Here is a 21,171-nt window from a genome sequence, read left to right as displayed (position 1 = left end):
AAAGAACGTGGGCCAATAAGACACAATATGCAAAGGATGACTAAATGTTTAAAATAAATGTATCCAAAACGTATATTTCATTGGCAATTGGACCAATATTTTTGACCAATCATGTGATAACTAATGGGCGACTACCATGGGCATTGGACCCAAATCTATGATGCAGTGCAAGGCAGGAGAATCCTCAAAGGAGATGTCCTAGCCCCCAGTTATACAACCAAACAGCAAAAACACAACAACAAAAAATAATAATGCAAGATCTGATACCAAATTACAATAATTTATTAATAAAAGATAATTGATTACATGCAATATGCTCAATTGTAAGGCCTTCCAAGTTAGGACCAACTACAAACAACAATTACAAATGCACCCCTAGCTAGCCTAGATACACAGTTGGATAAGAACACCAAGAGAATCCACACTTGTACCCTCAAGTCCACCAAGAAATCCTCTAGTTCTTAAGCCGTAGCCCTAACTCTTCAATATTCACATCTACTTCCTCTCCCTAAACTTTTCCTGCCAAAAGACTCAACAAGACTCTTATTTATACTTGCCAAAACAGCTTACAGAACATTCTAGAACACACAAAAATAGGAAGGCCAACCCAACAACGATGAGGACACATTCCAAGAAAAGATCTTAACATAAATATTGCGATCGAAATAAATCTCGCAAGTCGGCTCGCAGAAATCACATCCAAATGCTAACACTCGGCATAAACGGGAAAACTTGGCACATGAAGGGTCACTTGGTATACATTAGGTAACTCGGCACATGAATGGTCACTCAGCTCCAACCGAGTGCTACAGTATCTTGGCTCCAATATGCAAAATGAACAAAAATGAGCAGGATAACAAGGCAACATAGGGTGCTCCTGCATCAATCTGATAAATATTCGGTGACATGGTTGACCTACATTGCATGCACTATTTGCCAAATGACGATCGACTCATGAGACAGGATCGCTAAATGGCGAAGATTCGCTGCTAAAGTAATCTCTGGCTTGGAGAGGAGTTTGATTATTGAGTTTTGTTTGCAAGGCTGGGTGCTAGAAGGAGTCTCTCTGAGTTTGAGTTGTGGTGATGCACTTCTATAAAAACTTACATTCCAAGTGTATGGTAATCATCTTGATTTGGTAATACATTGTGCGGGTTTTAGAGGGTGGGGTTTTTCTACTGGAAGGGTTTCCCCACAGTAATCATTGTGTTATGTGTTCATTGTTATTTTGATTTTGTTATTGTGAATTTCTTGAGATCTATGTCATACTAAAGTTGAAATTTGCATAGTCATCCTCTCAAGATTAGCGTAGGAAGTGTTTCCGCATACCTTTTCTTCCTTACAAGTGGTATAAGAGCTTGGCCAGTTTTGATTCTATTTGTTGGGTACACAGTTTTTTGAGCTAATTAAGGTTTGAGTGAGCACTTGTGCAGAGCTTTTCATTTTTGTATTATAGGATTGAATATATGGCAAGCATGTCGGGGATGATTGATATAGAGAAGTTTTCAGGCACAAATTTTGAGATATGGAAGCTGAAGATGGAACATCTGTTGATTACTTAGGATCGATGGGATGCGATTGATGAAAATAAATAGAGACTTGTAGATCCAACTTTAGCCATATAGTATGATGCGACTGATAGAAAAGATAAAGGTCTCGTTAGATTGTGTCTTGTAGATTCAATTATGATAAATGTCCATGAAGGATCTATTGCGAAGAAGCGATGTGAGATCTATCAATTGAAATCACTTGTGAACAAGATTTTCTTGAGGAAGAAACTATATTCCTCGAGAATGGAAGAAGGTGGATGGATTTTTGAGCATCTAGAAAGTTTTAATATGTTGGTGACTTAGTTGACCTCAACTCTTTCTATATTCGTTGCTAGACTCATGGGACAACCTTGTCATGGCTATAGGGAGCACCACAGTCGTCTTGAAGATGGAGGATGTAGTTGGTTCTCTACTTTTTGAAGAGATGAGAAGGAAGGTGTCTCTAAATGCCAAATAGGCTTTGAGTGTTCGAGAAAGACCGAAAGAAAGAGGCACAAACGAAAAGCAACATGGCCATTCTAAGTCCAAGAATAAGGGGAGATCAAAATCCCATGGTAAGTCCAATGTAATCTGTTGAAACTATGGAAAACTCGGTCACATCTGAAAGGACTACAAAGAGGAAAAGAAGAAGAAGAAGAAGCAAGATTCTAATTCTGAGTCTGAGAAGAAAGATGGGGATACTTATGTCATAGCCTTGGCCACTCGTGCAAGTGCCAATGCATGGTTGATAGACTCAAGTGCATCTTTCCACATGACTCCTAATAGAAATTGGTTTACTAAGTATGAAAAGTTTGATAGTGGTAAGGTGTATTTGGGTGATAATCCAGTTCTTGATATTGTTGGTTGTGGAAATATTTGTGTAAAATTTTCTAATGGTAGAATTAGAAGATTTGATGGTGTCTTGCATATCCTAGGACTAGCAAGGAATTTGTTATCCATAAGAAAATCAATAGATGCGGGTGTGCATGTACAATTCTATGAAGTGGGTGTGAAAAGGGCGAGAGGTGCTATGATATTAACAAGAGGAAGCAGATTGGGTGCACTGTACCAGCTTGATGTATGCACAGTTGATTGCAATAGTACTTCTGATAAGATTGTGAAAAGGAGTACTTTGCTAGAGAAGAGGGTTCCTCTTTTGACAGATGGTCATGGTTTTTGGGTACCCAAGGGTGCTCTATCTACCGAATCAAAGTTGCCTACAGAGAAGACCATGTTATGGCACCAAAGACTTGGCCACATAGGTGAGAAGGGTCTATGGACCTTGAAAAATAAAAGCCTTGTCGATGGGTTGAATGACTGCAATCTTGAGTTTGATTTTTGTTAGCATTGTATCTATGGTAAACAAAACCGCATTTAGTTTTATTCAAGTTCTCATAAGTTCTAATGTGATTTGGATCTAGTCCATTTGGATGTATTTGGTCCAGTTGATGTTCCTTCTATTGGTAGATTAGTTTATTACGTTTCTTTCATTGATGATTTTAGTAGAAGAACATATGTTTATTTTCTTAGGAGTAAATTTTAAGTTTTTAGTTGTTTCAAAGAATTCAAAGCAATGGTTGAGTTGCAGACTAGAAGGAAGATAAAATGTTTGAGAACTAATAATGGTGGTGAATTTTACTCTAATGATTTTAATGCATTTTGTAAAGATTGTGGTATTAAAAGTCAAAAGACAACTTCGTGTTCTCTGCAATAGAATAGAGTTGTTGAAAGAATGAACAAGACCTTGATGGAGAAGGCTAGGAGTATGTTGAGTGGAGCTAGACTGGAACAAAAGTTCTATGCTGAAGCTGTAGCCATTGTCTACTACATAATAAATAGGTCTCCTACATCAGCTCTTTTTTGATAAGACACCAATGGAAGCATGGTCGGGCCACAAGCCTTCACTAAGACATCTAAGAGTGCTTGGTTATGAGACATGCTTGTGTCAAAGGAGAAGTGAACAAAATTAGATAACAACACTATCAAATGTATTTTCATTGGTTATAGTTATGGTGTGAAAGGATACAAGCTTTGGGATCTTGTTGAACAAAACATATTTTATTCTAGAAGTGTTATTTTTGGAGAAGCTAAGCCTTCTTCTGTTATAGTGTAACTAGAACAAACGAAAGAAAAATATGTGATTCAACTTCCTACTACACTTGAGAAAGTTGAATTGAGGCCCTTAGAAAGACAAGAAGTTGAGGAGAGTTCTACGAGTTTAGAATCATTAGAGGAAGAGGGAGAACCTGAGATAGATCTTGTACAAAGGTCTAATAGACAGAGGAAAGTACGAAAAATGTATGGACATCCTCCTGATGATTGGAGGTGTATATTTGGTCTGAATGCTAACATTGATGAACCGAGACCTATAGAAGAAGCTCTTTGTATGAATGATTTAGAGTCTTGGAAAATAGCCATGGATGAAGAGATGGAGGCCCTTATGAGGAATGACACATGGGACCTTGTACCATTTCCTGAAAGACCAAAGCCTGTTGGTTGTAAATGAGTGTTCAAAACAAAGATAGGTTCAGATGGAAGCATTGAGAAGTATAAAGGATGGTTAGTTATAAAAGGTTACTTCCAAGTTGCAGGAGTTGATTATGGTGAAATTTTTTCTCTTGTACCAAAAATGATGAGCTTAAGGGGAGTTAAAATTGGAGGTTTTCCATGTTGTTGAGTGTCTCATCAAAATTTTGTCTAAAGATTTGGCTCTCAAGCTCCACCATTTCCTCCCGCAACTTTTTCATTATGAATAGATAACTTCATTTAGTCCAAATTTCTCTTGGATAATATTACTATTGTTTTAAAAGGCATATAGTGCATTTGCCACTTATAATAGCCATCATCTTCCTCAAGATAGAATGTCAAAGCCTATGATCACACTCAATAGCTATTCATCATTGACATATTTCAAGCACTTCGCTTTAGGCATTCTTTCATTTCAAATATAGAAATACTCGCAATAAGTTCTAGTTGCATAATAATTTGGGCTTCATAGATCCACTCGTAAGTGTTTCCCTCTTTTATCAACAATCTTATATTCTCACTTTTCAAATATTTATTTGACTCTTGGACTGTGATTTCTCAATTATTGGTAGAGAAAATATTCTAATAATTGGTTTATGGTAACTTCATGGATGATTCCATTCTTATTCTTCTTGAAGAAAGGAATCGTGTAATTCAAGTCATATAGTGCTTGCATATTTGTTATCAATCTTCATGCTCAAGAATTCAGTAGGAGACTCAATGCTTTAGGAAATCTTTTTTTATCTATAGTTATAGGAGTTCCATTAATTCATATGGAGGTGGATCCCTTATGAGAAAATGTTCTGTTTTTGGGAAGATCTTTTTCCCTTCAAGTATCACCCTCCATGGTTTGAGTGGTTGTAATAGATAGAGTGAGGAAACAACCTTGTTGGATATCCAAACCCTGTCCTTCGTTGGTAACCGCTAAATTTCTTTCAAAGTGCCTATTACCTTGCAAGTTATTATTATTCTTATTGGGTTCCTCCAAAGCTTCTTATCTTTACCATGAAAAGATCGTTAGATATTTTTTCTCATTTAATATTGAAGGAAATCAAGTTTACATTAGGTCTTCTAAAAGTTTTTAGTTGTTTTGGTCTATCTAGTGATTTTGGAGGTCTAAAGCTTGCTCCATTTGTCGATAAGATACTCCTCCTATGCTAAATAGATCATCAAGGCTCCAGAAAGATACAAAGCTTCAAAAATTCTAGTGGAAGGGCGTTGAGTTTCATGCTCTTCTTACAATATAGAAATATCAAATAAGTGCAGAGTACTTTTTCTTAAAGAAAGATCGAGAAAGCCTAGCAAACTGTCATACTATGGCTCCTTTGGAGGAAATGACATCAATAGTGGTCTGTTTGAAAACCATCATTCTATTTGGCGTTCTTTGATTCTCTTTTCTAAATATTAAAAATTGGTAAGAGTGCCTGCGTACATACCTATTTTAGAATGGAATTTATGTGTCGCTAAATTTTATTTATAGACCCACTAAAAATCTCCTTTCTCACCCTAGAACTAAATCAAAATTCAGGTCGATTTCCCAAGATATAGATTCCCTTTAATTTGTTGTCAATGTAATACCATTCTATATTTTTCACAAAATCGGGCTCAAAGTCTCTCAAACCTTGTTGGAAGGATTGGAATTGGTACCCAGACATGCCTTTTGCAGCTATAAGTCTCACAAAGGCTATGTGTGACTGTCCCTCACATCTTCATATGGTGGATTTGTGAAAAATCAAACTATTGCAGTCACTGATTATTAATCTCCTATCATAAATGATTATTAAACTGCTGAAAACAAATTCCTTGCTAATATTGAAAAATAATACAATTGCAATTTCACTTATAATACGGAAAGAAATGAACAACACAATGAACACAATATTTTCGGACAAATTGTCCCTCGAAAAACCCCTAAGGGAAAACCAGTTCTACAGATGAGGAATTATATTAAACTTCAGCAAATCAAGAGATACAAAATTTCTTGCCTCTCACTGGCAGAACTCCGACAACCTCCTAATTTCTCCCACTGATATTCCCCACTGCTATCTCCACGCTAACACTGCGTCCTTGCTAACACTGCAAGACTATTTGCTAACACTGCAAACGTTTCTCCAAAACTTCTTTATCCAAATGACCCAATGACCCCTTTTTATACTACTCCTGTTGGTAAACCAACGACCGAGATTAAATCGAACCAACGGCTGAGATTAAGACAACTCGACAGCCAATAATAGAATTGGTTGCAAGGTGTCCAAAAGGGAATCTCTAAAATTAGTAAATAATAACCATTTGTACTAATTCTTGGCAAGTGGACAAACAGCTGTCCAAACCACCCATAAATACTACTGCTATTCATAGATAAGGACGAACAGCTGTCCAAGCTACCCATAAATACTACTGCTATTTTCGGGTCAGAAATAACAGCTGTCCAACTAACAATAATTAACACTCCCTCTTAGCGAGGAAGCTGTTCTGCAAGACACCCATCTTATCTCTGAAGAAGATAAATTTGGCCTTTCCCAAAGCCTTCGTCAGAATGCTTGTTACCTGCTCATCTGTAGGTATGTATTGTAGTCGAACAACTCCCCTTTGTACACAATCTCTGATGAAGTGATATTTGATATCTATATGTTTAGACCTATCATGAAACACTGGATTCTCAGACAACTTGATGCAACTTTGATTGTCACAATGTATCACAGTAGTCTCAACCTTCTGACCAAACAAGGCTACTAACAACTTCCGAAGCCATATAGCTTCACATGTCGCCATGCTAGCTGCTATGTATTCTGCTTTTGCTGAACGTAGAGCCACAGACTTCTGCTTCCTGCTGAACCAAGATACAACTCCTGATCCCAAGTTGAAACAACACCCTGAAGTGCTCTTTTTGTCTGTTGTACTTCTTGCCCAATCTGTATCAATATAGCCTATCAACCTGATACCTTCACCTCGAACATATCTGATCCCATACTTGACTGTACCACGCAAGTAACGTAGCACATGCTTAGCCGCTATCCAATGCATTCTCTTTGGTTCAACCATGAACTGACTAAGAGAGTTTACTGCAAATGCTATATCTGGCCTAGTGTTAACCAAATACATAAGCAAACCAATCAACTGTCTATATAAAGTGGGATCTACATCTTTCTCCCTAGATTTATTTACCTTCCTCCAATTCGTGATCATGGGTGTAGACATGGCTTTGCAATCCTCCATCCCGAATTTCTTCAAGATTTCAATGCAATATTTCCCTTGACCAAGGAAAATCTCCCCATCTGTCTGCCACACTTCCATGCCTAGAAAGTAGTGCATAAGTCCTAAATCCTTCATCTCGAACTCTTCTGCAAGGTTCCTCTTGCAATCCACTATGAGCCCTAGTGAACTTGTAAGAAATAGGTCATCCACATAAAGAACAAGAATGAGAATCTCACCCCCAACCATCAAGTAGTAGAGGTTAGCATCTGCTTCACTCTTCACAAAGCCCATTTTCTGCAAGTATGTATCAATGCGCTCATACCACGCTCTAGGAGCCTGCTTGAGTCCGTACAATGCTTTCTTCAATCTGCACACGTGGGTCTCTTTGCTGTGTGCTACAAAGCCTTCTAGTTGTTCTATGTATACCTCCTCCTTCAACTCACCATTGAGGAATGCTATCTTGACATCCATTTGATGGATTTGCCATCCCATCTGTGTTGCAAGTGAGATTATAGATCGTATAGAAGTATACCTCGCAACTGGAGCAAATGTCTCCTCATAGACTATTCCCTCCTTCTGAGAGAACCCCTTTGCCACGAACCTAGCCTTGTATTTCTCGATGCTACCATCTGCACCGTGCTTTATCTTATAGATCCAGCGTGATCCAACTACAGCCCTATCTGTTGGTCTAGGTACTACCTCCCACACATCATTCTGCATTATTGAAGAATATTCCTCAACCATAGCATCTCGCCATACCTGATGTTCTGCAGCTTATGATAGCTAGAAGGCTCACTATCTACCAACTGACTAACTAATGCCACATAGTCATTGAACTTGGCTGGTTGTCTTCGCTGTCTAGTACTCTTCCTAGGAGCTCCCACAAACTCCTGAGTATCCCTTTGTGTATCTGGAACTAGATGGTTCCTGCTGCCAACTGTAGAGGATGAAATGTCAACCTCTAAGTCTTCTAGATGCATTTCCTGTTGCACCTGTTGCTCCATACTCTGTGAATCTTCACTAACTCAGTCTACACTCGTACTGGTAATTGTACTTGAGCTTTGCTGCCCTTGACTTGGTCTTGGAGCTTCTGTTGGCTGCTCACTCTGATCATTTGCTAGCAAATCTCTAGATCTCCTAAATGCCTTGTCCTCCATGAACTTGACATCCCGTCTGACAATAATTCTTTTAGTCCTTGGAATGAAAATTTTATATGCCTTTGAGGTCTCACTGTACCCAACAAAGTACCCCCTCTCTGCAATCTGATCTAACTTTGTACGTGTATCTCTAGGAATATGACAATATGCCAAACTCCCGAATATCCTGAAGTGACTAACATCTGGCTTCTTCCCTGTGAAAACCTCCTCTAGTGTCATCTTCCCTAGCACCTTGTGTGGAACTCTATTCTGAATGTAGACTGCTTTATTACACGCCTCTTCCCATAAGTAACGGGGCATGTCCTGGTCATGTAGGATAGCTCTTGCTGCCTCCGATATAGAACGGTTCTTCCTCTCAACAACTCCATTTTGCTTTGGATTGTAAGGAACAGTCCATTCTCTCTTGATTCCTTCTCTGGTGCAGAACTCCTAGAAGAGATTTCCTTTGTACTCGCCTCCATTGTCTGACCGAAGAACCTTTATCTTCTTTCCTGTCGAGTTCTCCACAAGAGCCTTGAACTCTTGGAATCAACTGAAAACCTCATCCTTAGTCTTCAAGAAGTATATCCAGGTCTTTCTAGAGAAATCATCAACAAAAGTAACATAGTACTCATATCCTTTGAGAGATTTCGTCGACATTGGTCCACAAACATCTGAATGTACTAGATCAAGAACACCCTTAGATCTGGTGTCACTCCTTGGAAAAGATGCTTTCGCAAACTTCCCCAACACACATCCCTTACATACATCGTCATGCTCTGTGCTCACCTCTGGAACAGCTGTCACGGTCTCACGAAGCAATCTAAGTGCTCCATGATGAATATGGCCCATCCTCCTATGCCATAGCTCTCCAAGATCTCTAGGATTACTGTTGCTCATAAGTGCCTTAGGAGTATCAAACTGCAATCTATAAAGGCGACCACTCCTAACTCCAATAGTTATGGGTGATTTCCAATCCTTGTGCTTAATCAACACATGTTTCCCTCTAAAGAGTACATTATACCCCCTATCCTGAAGAACAGATACAAAAATCAAATTCATACCTAAGCCTGGCGCATATAACACATCATGAAGTGGAATTATCTTTCCATTCTCCCTCTGAAACTGAACAGTCCCTTTCCCAACAGGGTTGAGTTTGGACAAGTTTCCCATAGAAATCTGGATATTGGTGTCCTCCTCCTTGTAACTGGAGAAGTACTCTCTAACTCCTGTCATATGAAATGACGCCCCACTATCTATATACCAAACACACTGTGAGGTTGAGCTAACCATACAAGCTATGAGTGCAAACTCATCTTCCATTCTACTGGAGAGTTCTTCTGCACTTGCTGAAGCTGCCACCTACTTCTTACCCTTCTTCCTCTCTGGGCAATCACTGACATAGTGGCCAAACTTGTGACATCCAAAGCACTTGACCTTAGAAAGGTCCTTCTTCTTCTTTTCACTTTGTGAATTTGATCCTTTGCTAGATCCCTTCTTTGCTTTCCCTTTACCCGCTAGGGCAACGTTCTCTTGTTCCACCTCATTTTTTTGACTCTTGTTGGCCCCATTGACAAGACTTAGTCTAAACTCCTCCTGAGTGAAATCAGTCCATAGTCGATCCCAACTCGGTAAAGTATCTCGTCCACTGACAACTTGAACAAAGACACTCCATTGTTTAGTAAACCCATTTAGGGCTATTCTCACTAGCTCATCATCACTAGGGCTATCTCCAACAGCTGCTAACTCATCCTTGACAAGTTTGAGCCTGGTAAGGTAACTTGTGACGTCTTCTCCCTGATTCATCCGAGTATTCTTTAGCTTCTCTCTGAGAATCAACTTCCTGTTGGTGGTAGCATTCTGGTACAAATTTAGAATGGCATCCCACATCTTCTTCGCTGTATCTAGCTCCGAGATATGTGGAACAATATGATCCTTGACACCATCAAGGATAATCCTCCTCGCTTTGGCATCTTCCTTCCTATATGCTGCAAGCTGTGTTGCATCCATTGGTACAGGTACACCACTGGTAGCATAATCCTTGATACCATTCTCTTCCAACAATAAAGAAATTTTGGCCTTCTAGACACCAAAATTTGAGGCACCGTCCAATCTATCCTGATCTCTCAAACCAGCTGAAGCCATCTCAAGGGTTTAAAGCAATAATAAATCTAAAGAGATCAAAATTTCTTTCCTAGGGCAAAACTCTTCAACCCTTAACAATGCTCTGATACCATGTGAAAAATCAAACTATTGCAATCACTGATTATTAATCTCCTATCATAAATGATTATTAAACTGCTGAAAACAAATTCCCAGCTAATATTGAAAAATAACACAACTGCAATTTGACTTATAATACGGAAAGAAATGAACAACACAATGAACACAATATTTTCGGACAAATTGTCCCTTGAAAAACCCCTAAGGGAAAACCAGTTCTACAGATGAGGAATTATATTAAATTTCAGCAAATCAAGAGATACAAAATTCCTTGCCTCTCACTGGCAGAACTCTAACAACCTCCTAATTTCTCCCGCTGATATTCCCCACTGCTATCTCCACGCTAACACTGCGTCCTTGCTAACACTGCAAGACTGTTTGCTAACACTGCAAACGTTTCTCCAAAACTTCTTTATCCAAATGACCCAATGACCCCTTTTTATACTACTCCTATTGGTAAACCAACGACCGAGATTAAATCGAACCAACGGTTGAGATTAAGACAACTCGACAGCCAATAATAGAATTGGTTGCAAGGTGTCTAAAAGGGAATCTCTAAAATTAGTAAATAATAACCATTTACTAATTCTTGGCAAGTGGACAAACAGCTGTCCAAACCACCCATAAATACTACTGCTATTCATAGATAAGGACGAACAGCTGTCCAAGCTACCCATAAATACTACTGCTATTTCCGGGTCAGAAATAACAGCTGTCCAACTAACAATAATTAACAGGATTGACTTAAGCTTTGATTGTAATTTCAGTCCTCGGTTAGGATTTACCATCATAGTTTACAGTGCATTTTGTCAGTTATTTTGGCACCTAATTTGCTCACTTTTCCTGGTGGATTTTTTGTCAAGGCCTCTCTCTAGTTAGCTACTTAACTCATAAGGGTGTTTGTAAGTCTCTTTGTCCATTTGATTCCCATACTGAGTGCTTGAAGAATCTATAGTGGTTTTATCTAGGATCTCAAGAAGCTTGGACTTTTATCTAGGATCTCAAGAAGCTTGGACTTGAATCCATGACCTTTTCAAGCCACTTTGTGCTGCCTCTATCTTGGTACATAGTTCTTGGAAATTGGCTTCTTCCCTTGCACAAATATATCGAGACGTGGGACGCTTTCAATGTGACGATTCAGCTTAGCATTTAGAAAGATATACATAATTTTATTCTATCAATCTATTGCTGCTCATTTCTCATTAAATACTAGCTTGTTTTAATGAGCTTATATAGATAGGTGTGAGCTAGTAGCATTGCACTTGAAGTTGCTCATCTTCATGGGCTACTGGACTTTTGGCGGAATGACCTCTGCACTATTACTAGAGTTTCACTTGATCACCCTCTCCTTAGATATGGTGCAACATGGACACAACTAGCTCAAAAGGCATGGGAGTAAGTGGATCCATTTCCTATAGTCTCTTAGACTTTGGCTCCTACAATTATTGCTCTGCAAGGTAGATGGTGCTAGATGTCTCTGATATTGGATCGTGGGCAAGAAGGTGATTCTTCTTAGCTTGAATCATGGAAATCTCCTCACTTGGAGTCAACAATCTCTTTACCATACCCTAAATAGTTTGCACATAATCCCCTTGAAGAAGAAGATGCTATCATCAATTGGGATCCCAATTGATGATGTTGTCTATAATTAAGTCCTGAGTTATCAGGATGACAAAGGTCCTCCTCGATTTCTATTAGCTACTGGGACTTCATTTAGACATGACTCTTTTGTTAATTTTTCTTTGTGTAGACCTTGTCCAGTTAGACTTCATAAATGTAACTTAACCACCCTCATCCTTTTTACATCAGTATTATACTTGATGCGGAGCAATAAGGGGATTATCAAGTTTCAATGACAAATACTCAATAAGGTGTATTTTCCCACAAGTTTCCCAATACAAACACAAGGCTTATGTGGCTCAAATCAAATACTTGATCTTCCCAACAACTCCTTATATCTCTAAAGGTCTTGAATCCTCTAATCCAACTCTTGATCAATTCTCAAAGTCTCAATTGTCCATCTCCTAGAAAACCCAACAACTCTGCCTATTAGGCCTAATAGCCCCAATTAGGCCTCCAACAAGTGAAATAAATCATTTTCTCCAATTTTCCCCAAATTTATCCAAATGACTCTAAAACAATTGTAGATCTAGATATCCATTCGGCTTCTCTATAACATACTAAAAGGTTACTATCAGTTGTTTTGGACAAAACTCTTCGACCAGGCTGTTGTACTAGTTTTTTTGACCTAAAATAGGATGCATTTACAAAGGATTCCCTATGAATTCTCCTCCCCCAACCTTTCTCTTTTGGACAGTGTTAAAATGTTTCCAATTAGATGATTCTTCAATCAATTTGGTTCTATGAGCCCTCTAAAGACAAAAGCCCCAAATCACTCCTTAGAAACCCTCAAAAACTAGGGCCTGTTAAATCCAGGCCTTCCTCTCACAATCCAGACCAAACTAAAGTTATTCCACCATCCACTCAACATGTACTTCGTGTTTCAAACATAAAAAGATGCCCTCCAATAGTTAGATTATGTACTGTTGCTCCTTAGCCATGAATTAGTGCTTTTTCCGAACATAAAAATGGTGATCACCAACAATTATATCACTTTATCTGCATACCAAAGGGTTAGAAACTATTATACATGTTTGTACATGATCATCTTACAGGAATTACTCCTATATCCGTAAGATGGTCATTATTCTATGAAAGGAAACAAAACTGTATTATAAATAAGACGATTTCCAAAACCCTGTCAGCAACTTCTGAATGGTTACAGAAACAAATGACTTCAGGACATTATAGAATGATTCCAGAATGACTCATAGATGTCCTAACTCATCTCAGACATGAAAGGAATGGAAATCAATCACAAAACCATATGAACTTGCAAGTAAAATGAACTTTTATTGTTTTCCTTCAAATAGTCCGTACAAAATGTCCTTCAATCTGTACCATCTGTCATCCTTAATGCTTTGTCCAGGCTTTGTAAGGTGTATCTAAACTGTTGCAACCGATGGAAGTGGGTTGCAAGGCCTAACTAGTTCATTAAGGGGCTAAAACTTAGTTTCCTTCCAAAAACCTCCTAGCCGTTAGAAATTTCATGCTTTAATGGATTCAAATCTCATTCATGTTTCTCACAAATGCACTTATAGTTTAACCTAACCTATTTAAGACCCTTACATTATGTTTTTCTCCCATGTGGTTAACCTATTTAAGACCCGTACGTCATGTTTTTTCCCATGTGGGCATTATTGTCTGTCTTACATCATATTGATCCTAAAGTCCTTGTAAGGACATCTAGGATTCATATATATCCTATTGGTTTGATCATTCCACATGACCATGATTGGCCTTAGGATGTTCCGATTTAGCCTCACTGATGTATTCTGACCTCCTTGCATGCATGATGTCTTCTTTCAATCATCTCTTTGCTTGGTTGCCCCTGCATCAATACTATCCTTTATTTACTAAAGATAAATAGAAAAAAGCATAAAAAGGATATAGCTAGGTTGCATGGATATGTATACCCACACCACACCCATGTACTCAAGTACAGCGTACACGTACTTCAAGTACCGGGTACTCAATGAAGAGTATCACAACTAAGAATCTTGATTAAGATTTCTGATTTTGTTTTAGTTTTTTGTTGCCATATCAGCTTCTTGTTTATCAAGCTTAATTCAATATGTAATCAGTTTGAAAGTTTGATACATTACTCTGATCAATAGTGAACTTTACCACTGTTCAAGTCAGAAGTTTGTCATTTGCAAAATGTCATTGTTATATGATTTATGATCTCGTTCATGTTTAAAGTCTGCCTTTTCTGTTATGCATCTAAACCGTTATCATATATTATTACTACAAACATATTGCAAATCTGAAACTAAAAACAATGCATTACATTTTCAAACAACATACTATTCTTGTTTTGAAAAACCATTATCGTAACTCATGATTTCAGATTTTCTATAATAATCAATTATATTAAAAATAAAATAAAAAGTTTGATGTACCCAAGTACCCTGTCTTCTATTTTGAAAAATAGTCTTACCCATACCAATACTCTAATAACCAAAGACCCCCATCCCATGCAACCTTTAAGATATAGTAATCAATGATAAATTCTATAGCACAATAAAAATTATATAATATAATATTTTTTAATCATAAAAAATATACACTCCTGTTTTTAAAGAAATCTATGACACTTCTTTTTCTACATTATGTGTTGCTATTCTCCTAAACCCTCACACTTCATTGCCTAAATTTGGAAGATTGTTGGTGGCTGGATTGGATGGAGAAGAATTTGCAAATCTTCGCTGTCAAGTGGATGAAAGGTACAGGATACTCCATTCGCAAATAAGCCTCTCTACTTTAGATGCCGTGCAGAGCAATGTAGTATGCAGCCAGCCACCGATTCCTTCGGATGACACTGCAGGTAAATCCTCATTTAGTTGTTAATATGATATTTGTTCATGCCAAACCTTTGATCTATGTATACATCTTAATTAGCATACTGCTTTGATCTGTAGTTGTGGGCATAGATCACAAGATTAAAAAAGTGATTGAAGACCTTGAGTGGGATGATGACAAGCCAGCTGTGGCCGTGGTTGTACACGGCATTGGTGGAGCTGGTAAAACCACCTTGGCAAATAAAGTGTTTGCATCTTTAAATCTACAGGGTTGGAAATATTCAAAAGTCACTCTTATAGAGAATCTAGAAAATAATCCCAAGATAGAGGAAGTGCAATCTCAGATTTTGAGCGACCTAACTGGGATTAAAAAAACTGTAAGAGATTTTCACAGTGGACAGCAGGAGCTCAAATCAATTGTAGAGAAAGAGATTGTATTCATATACATTGACAACATCCTATGGAAAAAACATCTGGAAAAACTACTACCTAAGCTGATTGACAGTCCCATAAAAAAAATCAGGATTCTTGCAACAGCTAGAAAAACAAGTATCTCTGGTGTGTTTGAAAGCAGCGGAATTAAGCCCTGTAAATTATATCCAATCGAATCCCTCTCTCTTGAGGCAGCTGTAAAACTATTGTGCAGGAGAATTGATAGTGAAAGAGAAGTAGACTCCATGGTGGAAGAAAGGCCACAGACTAAGAAGATAGCGGAGAAATGCAGTTGTTGTCCTCTGTTTTTGGAAGTGGTGGGAGCTTATCTCCATAAAAAACAAAACAAAGCTGAAGCTTATGAAAAAGTGTGCGCTTGGCTAAGAGATGGAGAAGACTTCAGCTGTGAGAAGGAAGACTGCTTTGAGGAATCAAGAATTCTGTTTGCGTACTATGAGCTTACAACCAGTGCTCAGGAGGCTTTCCTCGACATCTGTTCGTTCTTCTATAATTGGGAGTGGAATGAAGTCTCTTACATTGTGGGAGAGGAAGAGCTGGATTGCCTGTTGGAGGGTGCTCTGGTAAAAAAATTGCTGGTTGAAGCTTACGATGGAACAACCACAGAGATGATAAGCATTCATGATCTTATATTGACAGCAGGTCGCAATAAATCAAAAGGTCGTCGACTTATCAGTGTAGACGACTTTCCCGAGGATGAAGGGGTATGCAGATTTCTTCTATTAACTATTGAAAAATTGATATTATACATTCTACGCTGACTCACTGTATCTTTTTCTTGAGTTGAATATTTTCAGGATCTCCACCAAACAAAAGGAGTTTGGCTAAGAAATTTCAAAAAGCCATTCCATGTACCTGCAACAGTATTAGACACAATGAGCGGGTCTCTTCGAGTGTTTGCTGTGGGAAACGAAGTAGCTATGAGCGGACAATGCGGTAAACGATTTGACGAGCTCAGGTTTCTGCAAGCATGTACATTGTCAAATTTGGCTATTGATATATTGAAGCTTAGAAACTTAAGATACATGGATTATAATTTGAAGAAGAACGAAATTTGGAGTCTGCCCAGAGTAAGTTGCTGCCTCTTCTCTGTGTCATATATATATATATATATTCCTTCAAAAGTTGTTTTTCAATTATAATGTCGTTTCTTAATGTTTCTCAAAAGCCCTCTTTGGTTGCAGAATTTCTCAGGATTGCAAGTACTAAAACTTAAAAGTTGGGGATCTGTTGGGCGCATGGTAAATCCAGATATAGAGTTTGGACTTCTTACAAAATTAAAACATTTGGAGTTGGAGGGGTTTCATATTACCGAAGTCTCCAGTTTTGTCAAACTGTATAGTCTGCAAAAGCTAAAATTGTTCCGAATCCAAGGTCTGAAGGAGTTACCTGGTTCAATAGGTAAGCTTCAGTCGCTGCGTAAGTTGCATTTAGTCAACTGTTTTGACCTAATGCGGTTAGCAGAAGGATTTGGCCAGCTTAGCTCTCTTACTAAGCTTGATTTGCAGTTTTGCCGGAGTTTGCAAGAGCTCTCATGTGATTTCCAGAGGCTACTGTCATTACAGTCACTAAACTTAATCCATTGCTCCAGTCTCCTTCGGCTACCAGGAGGACTTGAAAACCTACCGTCTTTACAACTAATAGATGTTAGTGGATGCAGTATGTTAACTAGTCTACAGACTCTACAGCACACTGTTTGTGAAAGGTCTTTCAGGAAGGGTAGAATATCATTTTCAGGGTGTTCAAGTTTGAAAATATTACCAGAAGAAATCTGCAAATTAACAAGACTGACAGGCTTATCGTTGTCTGGCTGTGAGAGCTTAAAGGCGCTTCCAATCGAATTCGGTCAACTCAGCTGCCTGGAGGAATTGGGCTTAGAAAAATGTGAAAGCTTGCAAGAACTGGGCGATGACTTTTATCGCTTGGGAGGGTTAAGAAGATTAAAGATGTCTGGATGTAAAAGCTTGTCAAGGCTTCCACTGGATTTTGGGAAACTTAGCTCTTTGGAAAGGTTAGTTTTATCAGGGTGTGATAAAATAGAGGAGCTGTGCAGTGACTTTTGGTGCCTTGGAAGATTGAAATACTTGGAAATGTCCAGATGCAAGAGCCTGTGCAAACTTCCTGATTTTTTCGGCCAGCTTGGATGTTTGAAAATGCTAGATTTATCAATGTGCTCTAAACTTGAGGAGCTTTCCAGTGATTTTCATTGCTTGACATCCTTAACAAAACTAGACTTGTCAACGTGTTTGAGCCTAGCAGAGAAATGGATAGACATTGTTGGGTCTATTCAGAGCTTGTGGCGCCTAAATATTTCAGGATGCGATGAGATGAATGGGAAGTGGATAGAAATGAAAAAGGAAGAAGAAAATAGGCATTTCGTTGTGCTAACAGACTCGTCTTGGGAGGTAAGATTGGTGATTTATCTCCAATTGAACTTTAAATAACTCAATGCATTTCACTTGCAACGAAACCAAGATTTGACGATTCCACCATCTGTCTTGTTTTTGCAGGAAACAGAAGGAGGAAAGAATTCTGTTTTGTTGAAGGGAATGATAGCAAAAATATTTGAAGAGGAACGTCTATTGGTTGACATTAATGGACACCCCTTCTATTCATCCACTCTTGCCCCAGGCTCAACTCTCATCTTCATTATTCATGACTATGATCAAACAGATGATATATTATTAGAAAAAAGTATGAGACAACTAGAAAAATGTATGAGACAAGTCGAGTTGACAACAAAAGCGTGCTCAATCATATATGCCGGTGGACATTACAATGCATTAGAACCTGAGTTTAAAGAGAGAATCCTGGCTTATACAGCTTCAAACTATAAAACTTATTCATTTTTTCAGAAACTGCATGTTATTTTCCCCGAGATCTATAGAAGTTCTATCTCAGTTTTCAGGAGCAGAGATAGTTTAGAAGTAAGAGGTGTAAGATGTCCGTCCGCATGGGAAGATGTCTCGTATATGTTAAGTGAACATGCTTCTTTATTAAGAGCTCCGAGTGAGAGCAATGTTGAAATCCTGAAAGCAATGCTCCAAACAGATCTGCTCCTCAAGAAAATTCATCAGGTAATTATATTTTGTTTTCCGATTGGTTAGCTCTTAACTTATATTATGAATCGCGGGTCTTCTGCAAAAGTTTCTAAAATTTAGATTAAAAAATTGTAGGTGAAGGTCATTGATTTACAAGGAAAAGTGACATTACTTTTGGATACAAGCCCAAGTATGCACGAGATTCCAACCTATTCAGCTTTCAATGAAATATATATGAAGATGCAGAACAGCCATAAAGATCTCGTAGAAGTGGTTTGGGTTGGACCATGTCCAAACAAGCTCGAGGCAACTGTTGCAGATGCTCCATGGCCTGTTATGCCTGATCCATGGCTGCCTCGGAACTGGAAGTTATTACAGAACTTCTTATTTTCAATAGGAATAACGTACAGGTACACTCTGCCGCCGACATGGTCGTCTCCAGATACAGTGGAGGTAGATGAGAATGGACGAATAACGTGGCGGTGGTTGCCTCCGAGAATGGTTGTGGTGGATGGCAAAGGAAGAATTACGAACAAGAATGCGTGGGAGATGATTGAAAGGTGGGGAATGGACGCATTTCCATTTTCCGAGGGTCGCCAAGAAGAGCTCAGAAAATCAGAATGGGAGAAGATGTGCGACTACAATCAATTTCTTTTCCAAAATCTGCCTCTCTCTCAAACAGAGGTGAAGTTGAGTTGTATGAGTATTTATTTGTGTAATTGTACCCGTAGTCTCGCAAATTGTAATGAAGGCTTACTCATATTGAAGAGTTAATGTATGAATGTTTGTGAAAACAGGTGACGCACAGGCCACACTGTGGAGAACCGATGTTGTTATTCGTTGGTGAAGAAGACAAGATGTTGAAGTTCACTGCAGATCAGCTAGATGATGTTCTCACCAAGTTAAAAAGTCAGTTTTTTCTCTGTTACATTCGGCACAAAAGGTCATTTTTCAAAGATGATTACGAAGTGCAGATAGAGAAGATGAGCAGCATTCCCAGCATCTCGCTCAGAGAAGCGTACAGATTTTGGGAACGAATGGAGTATCTGTACAATGATTTAATGAGAATGGGAAGTGATGATAAGATAGTACAGGTGAGAAGAATGGTGTGTGGCATAATTAGTGCAGAAAGTAGGAGCTTTTTAGAAGGAAATATACGAGTAATATTGTTAGATATTGAGAAGGGGGAGGCTCTCAGTGGAAGTGCAAATGAGATGGTAAAAGAGCTATTGCAGTGCGGCGAGAATGAGTCAAAGTCGCCGAGTGAGATGATCCAAGTTTTGCAGGGGCAAAGGGAAGACGGCATGATCCCTACCAAACATCATCCCGAACATCTTATGCTTCTAATAAATTTCCTTTACGGATTTCGCAGCTGCACTGTGTGCCGCGGAAACAAAATCTTTTCTACGGAGTATTATCATTATCAATGCAATACATGTGAAAATCATGTCCTGTGCGATGAATGTATTTCAGACTAGAAAGCCAAATGTAACGAACTTGGTGCTCCTACAAAGCTAATTATGGGCTCTTCGTTAATTACTATGAAATATGCAATATTTGATAAATTGAAGGTTTAAAACCTTTTTTAATTTTATTTCTTAGCGTTTTATATAAAATCAATGTTGCTTTTCCCTTCATCTTATATTCTTATAATTATATTTAAGTTGTTTTAGAATTTTAATAATATGTTTCATATACATGTTAATGTATCATTTACATAAATTAATTATGAATATGAAAAAATAAGAATTTTTGTGTTTTTTAAGTTGAAAGTATGTTGTTTATTTTAAAATTACATTATTTTAACATTTAAATTTGTCAAATTTGTTTTTTCTGACTTTTTAATTAATATCATCTTGTATAAATGTTTGAACTATAATGTCTTGAAAAAAACTATTTTATTGAATTTAGTGTTCTATAATTATTCATGTGAGTTTAAATTTTGAAGCACCTAATTTCTCATGCAAGTAATTTCCACTCTCTTTGTAAAACTTCCTTTATTAGAATTAATTTCAGAATGCACCACCTTGACCCTAATTATCATTGTACTTTGTGATTTTGGTTTGATGCAATGCAAGGCAAGACAATCTTCAAAGGAGATGTCCTAGCCCCCAACAAATAACTACACAATAGAAATACAACACGAGATACAAGATTTGATACCAAACTCAAATCTTTATTCATAAAACAATTGATTACATCCAATGTGTCAGGTTGTAAGACCTTTCCAATTACAACTAAATACAAATAAAGTAATAGTTCTACAAGATCCTTCAAGATCCAACCCCAAACTCTAGCTAGTCTAGATCTGTAGCACAACAACACTTTTGTAGAAACCTCCAGTGAAATCTAAACTTGTGCTCGCAAGCCACTAAGAAATCTCTTTGATTTCCACACCGCAAGTACTAGCTCTTCTCAACTTCGCTCCTCTCAGCTACTCCATGCTGAATGAAATTATCATTCAAGAGTCCACACGATCCTCTACTTATACCCAACTAAGCCACAACCAAGCTAGCAAGTTACAAATTAAATAAACCCTTACATTAAATTCATATTTAAGCCACAAGTAGACCTGTAAGAGATATTCAATACAAAGTACCTTAATTGGCTTAAAAAATATATTAAATGCACTTAGGATAAAGATTCAATG

General features: G+C 38.0%; 2 protein-coding genes across 3 annotated transcripts in view; one reads left to right on the top strand and one right to left on the bottom strand.

Annotated features, from left to right (window-relative positions):
• The window catches only part of LOC149546923 (uncharacterized), a 32,162-nt gene extending 12,047 nt beyond the window's left edge, over nt 1–20,115 (top strand). The window contains exons 4-10 of the mRNA XM_089791423.1: nt 14,893–15,056; nt 15,151–16,184; nt 16,278–16,550; nt 16,665–17,885; nt 17,991–18,557; nt 18,657–19,205; nt 19,319–20,115. Coding sequence (XP_089647549.1) covers nt 14,893–15,056; nt 15,151–16,184; nt 16,278–16,550; nt 16,665–17,885; nt 17,991–18,557; nt 18,657–19,205; nt 19,319–19,999 — 4,489 coding nt within the window. The 3' untranslated portion in view covers nt 20,000–20,115. The remainder of the gene's footprint in view (nt 1–14,892; nt 15,057–15,150; nt 16,185–16,277; nt 16,551–16,664; nt 17,886–17,990; nt 18,558–18,656; nt 19,206–19,318) is intronic.
• LOC149546921 (TMV resistance protein N-like) overlaps nt 1–21,171 on the bottom strand; it is a 130,637-nt gene that overhangs the window by 37,521 nt on the left and 71,945 nt on the right. The window lies entirely within an intron of this gene.

The sequence above is a fragment of the Cupressus sempervirens genome, chromosome 7 (genome assembly GCF_028749045.1).
Source record: "Cupressus sempervirens isolate cs-2001-9-10 chromosome 7, ASM2874904v1, whole genome shotgun sequence".
NCBI classification, from domain to species: Eukaryota; Viridiplantae; Streptophyta; class Pinopsida; order Cupressales; family Cupressaceae; genus Cupressus; species Cupressus sempervirens.
Note: the sequence above shows the minus strand (reverse complement) of the source record. Positions and strands in the feature narration are given on the sequence as shown.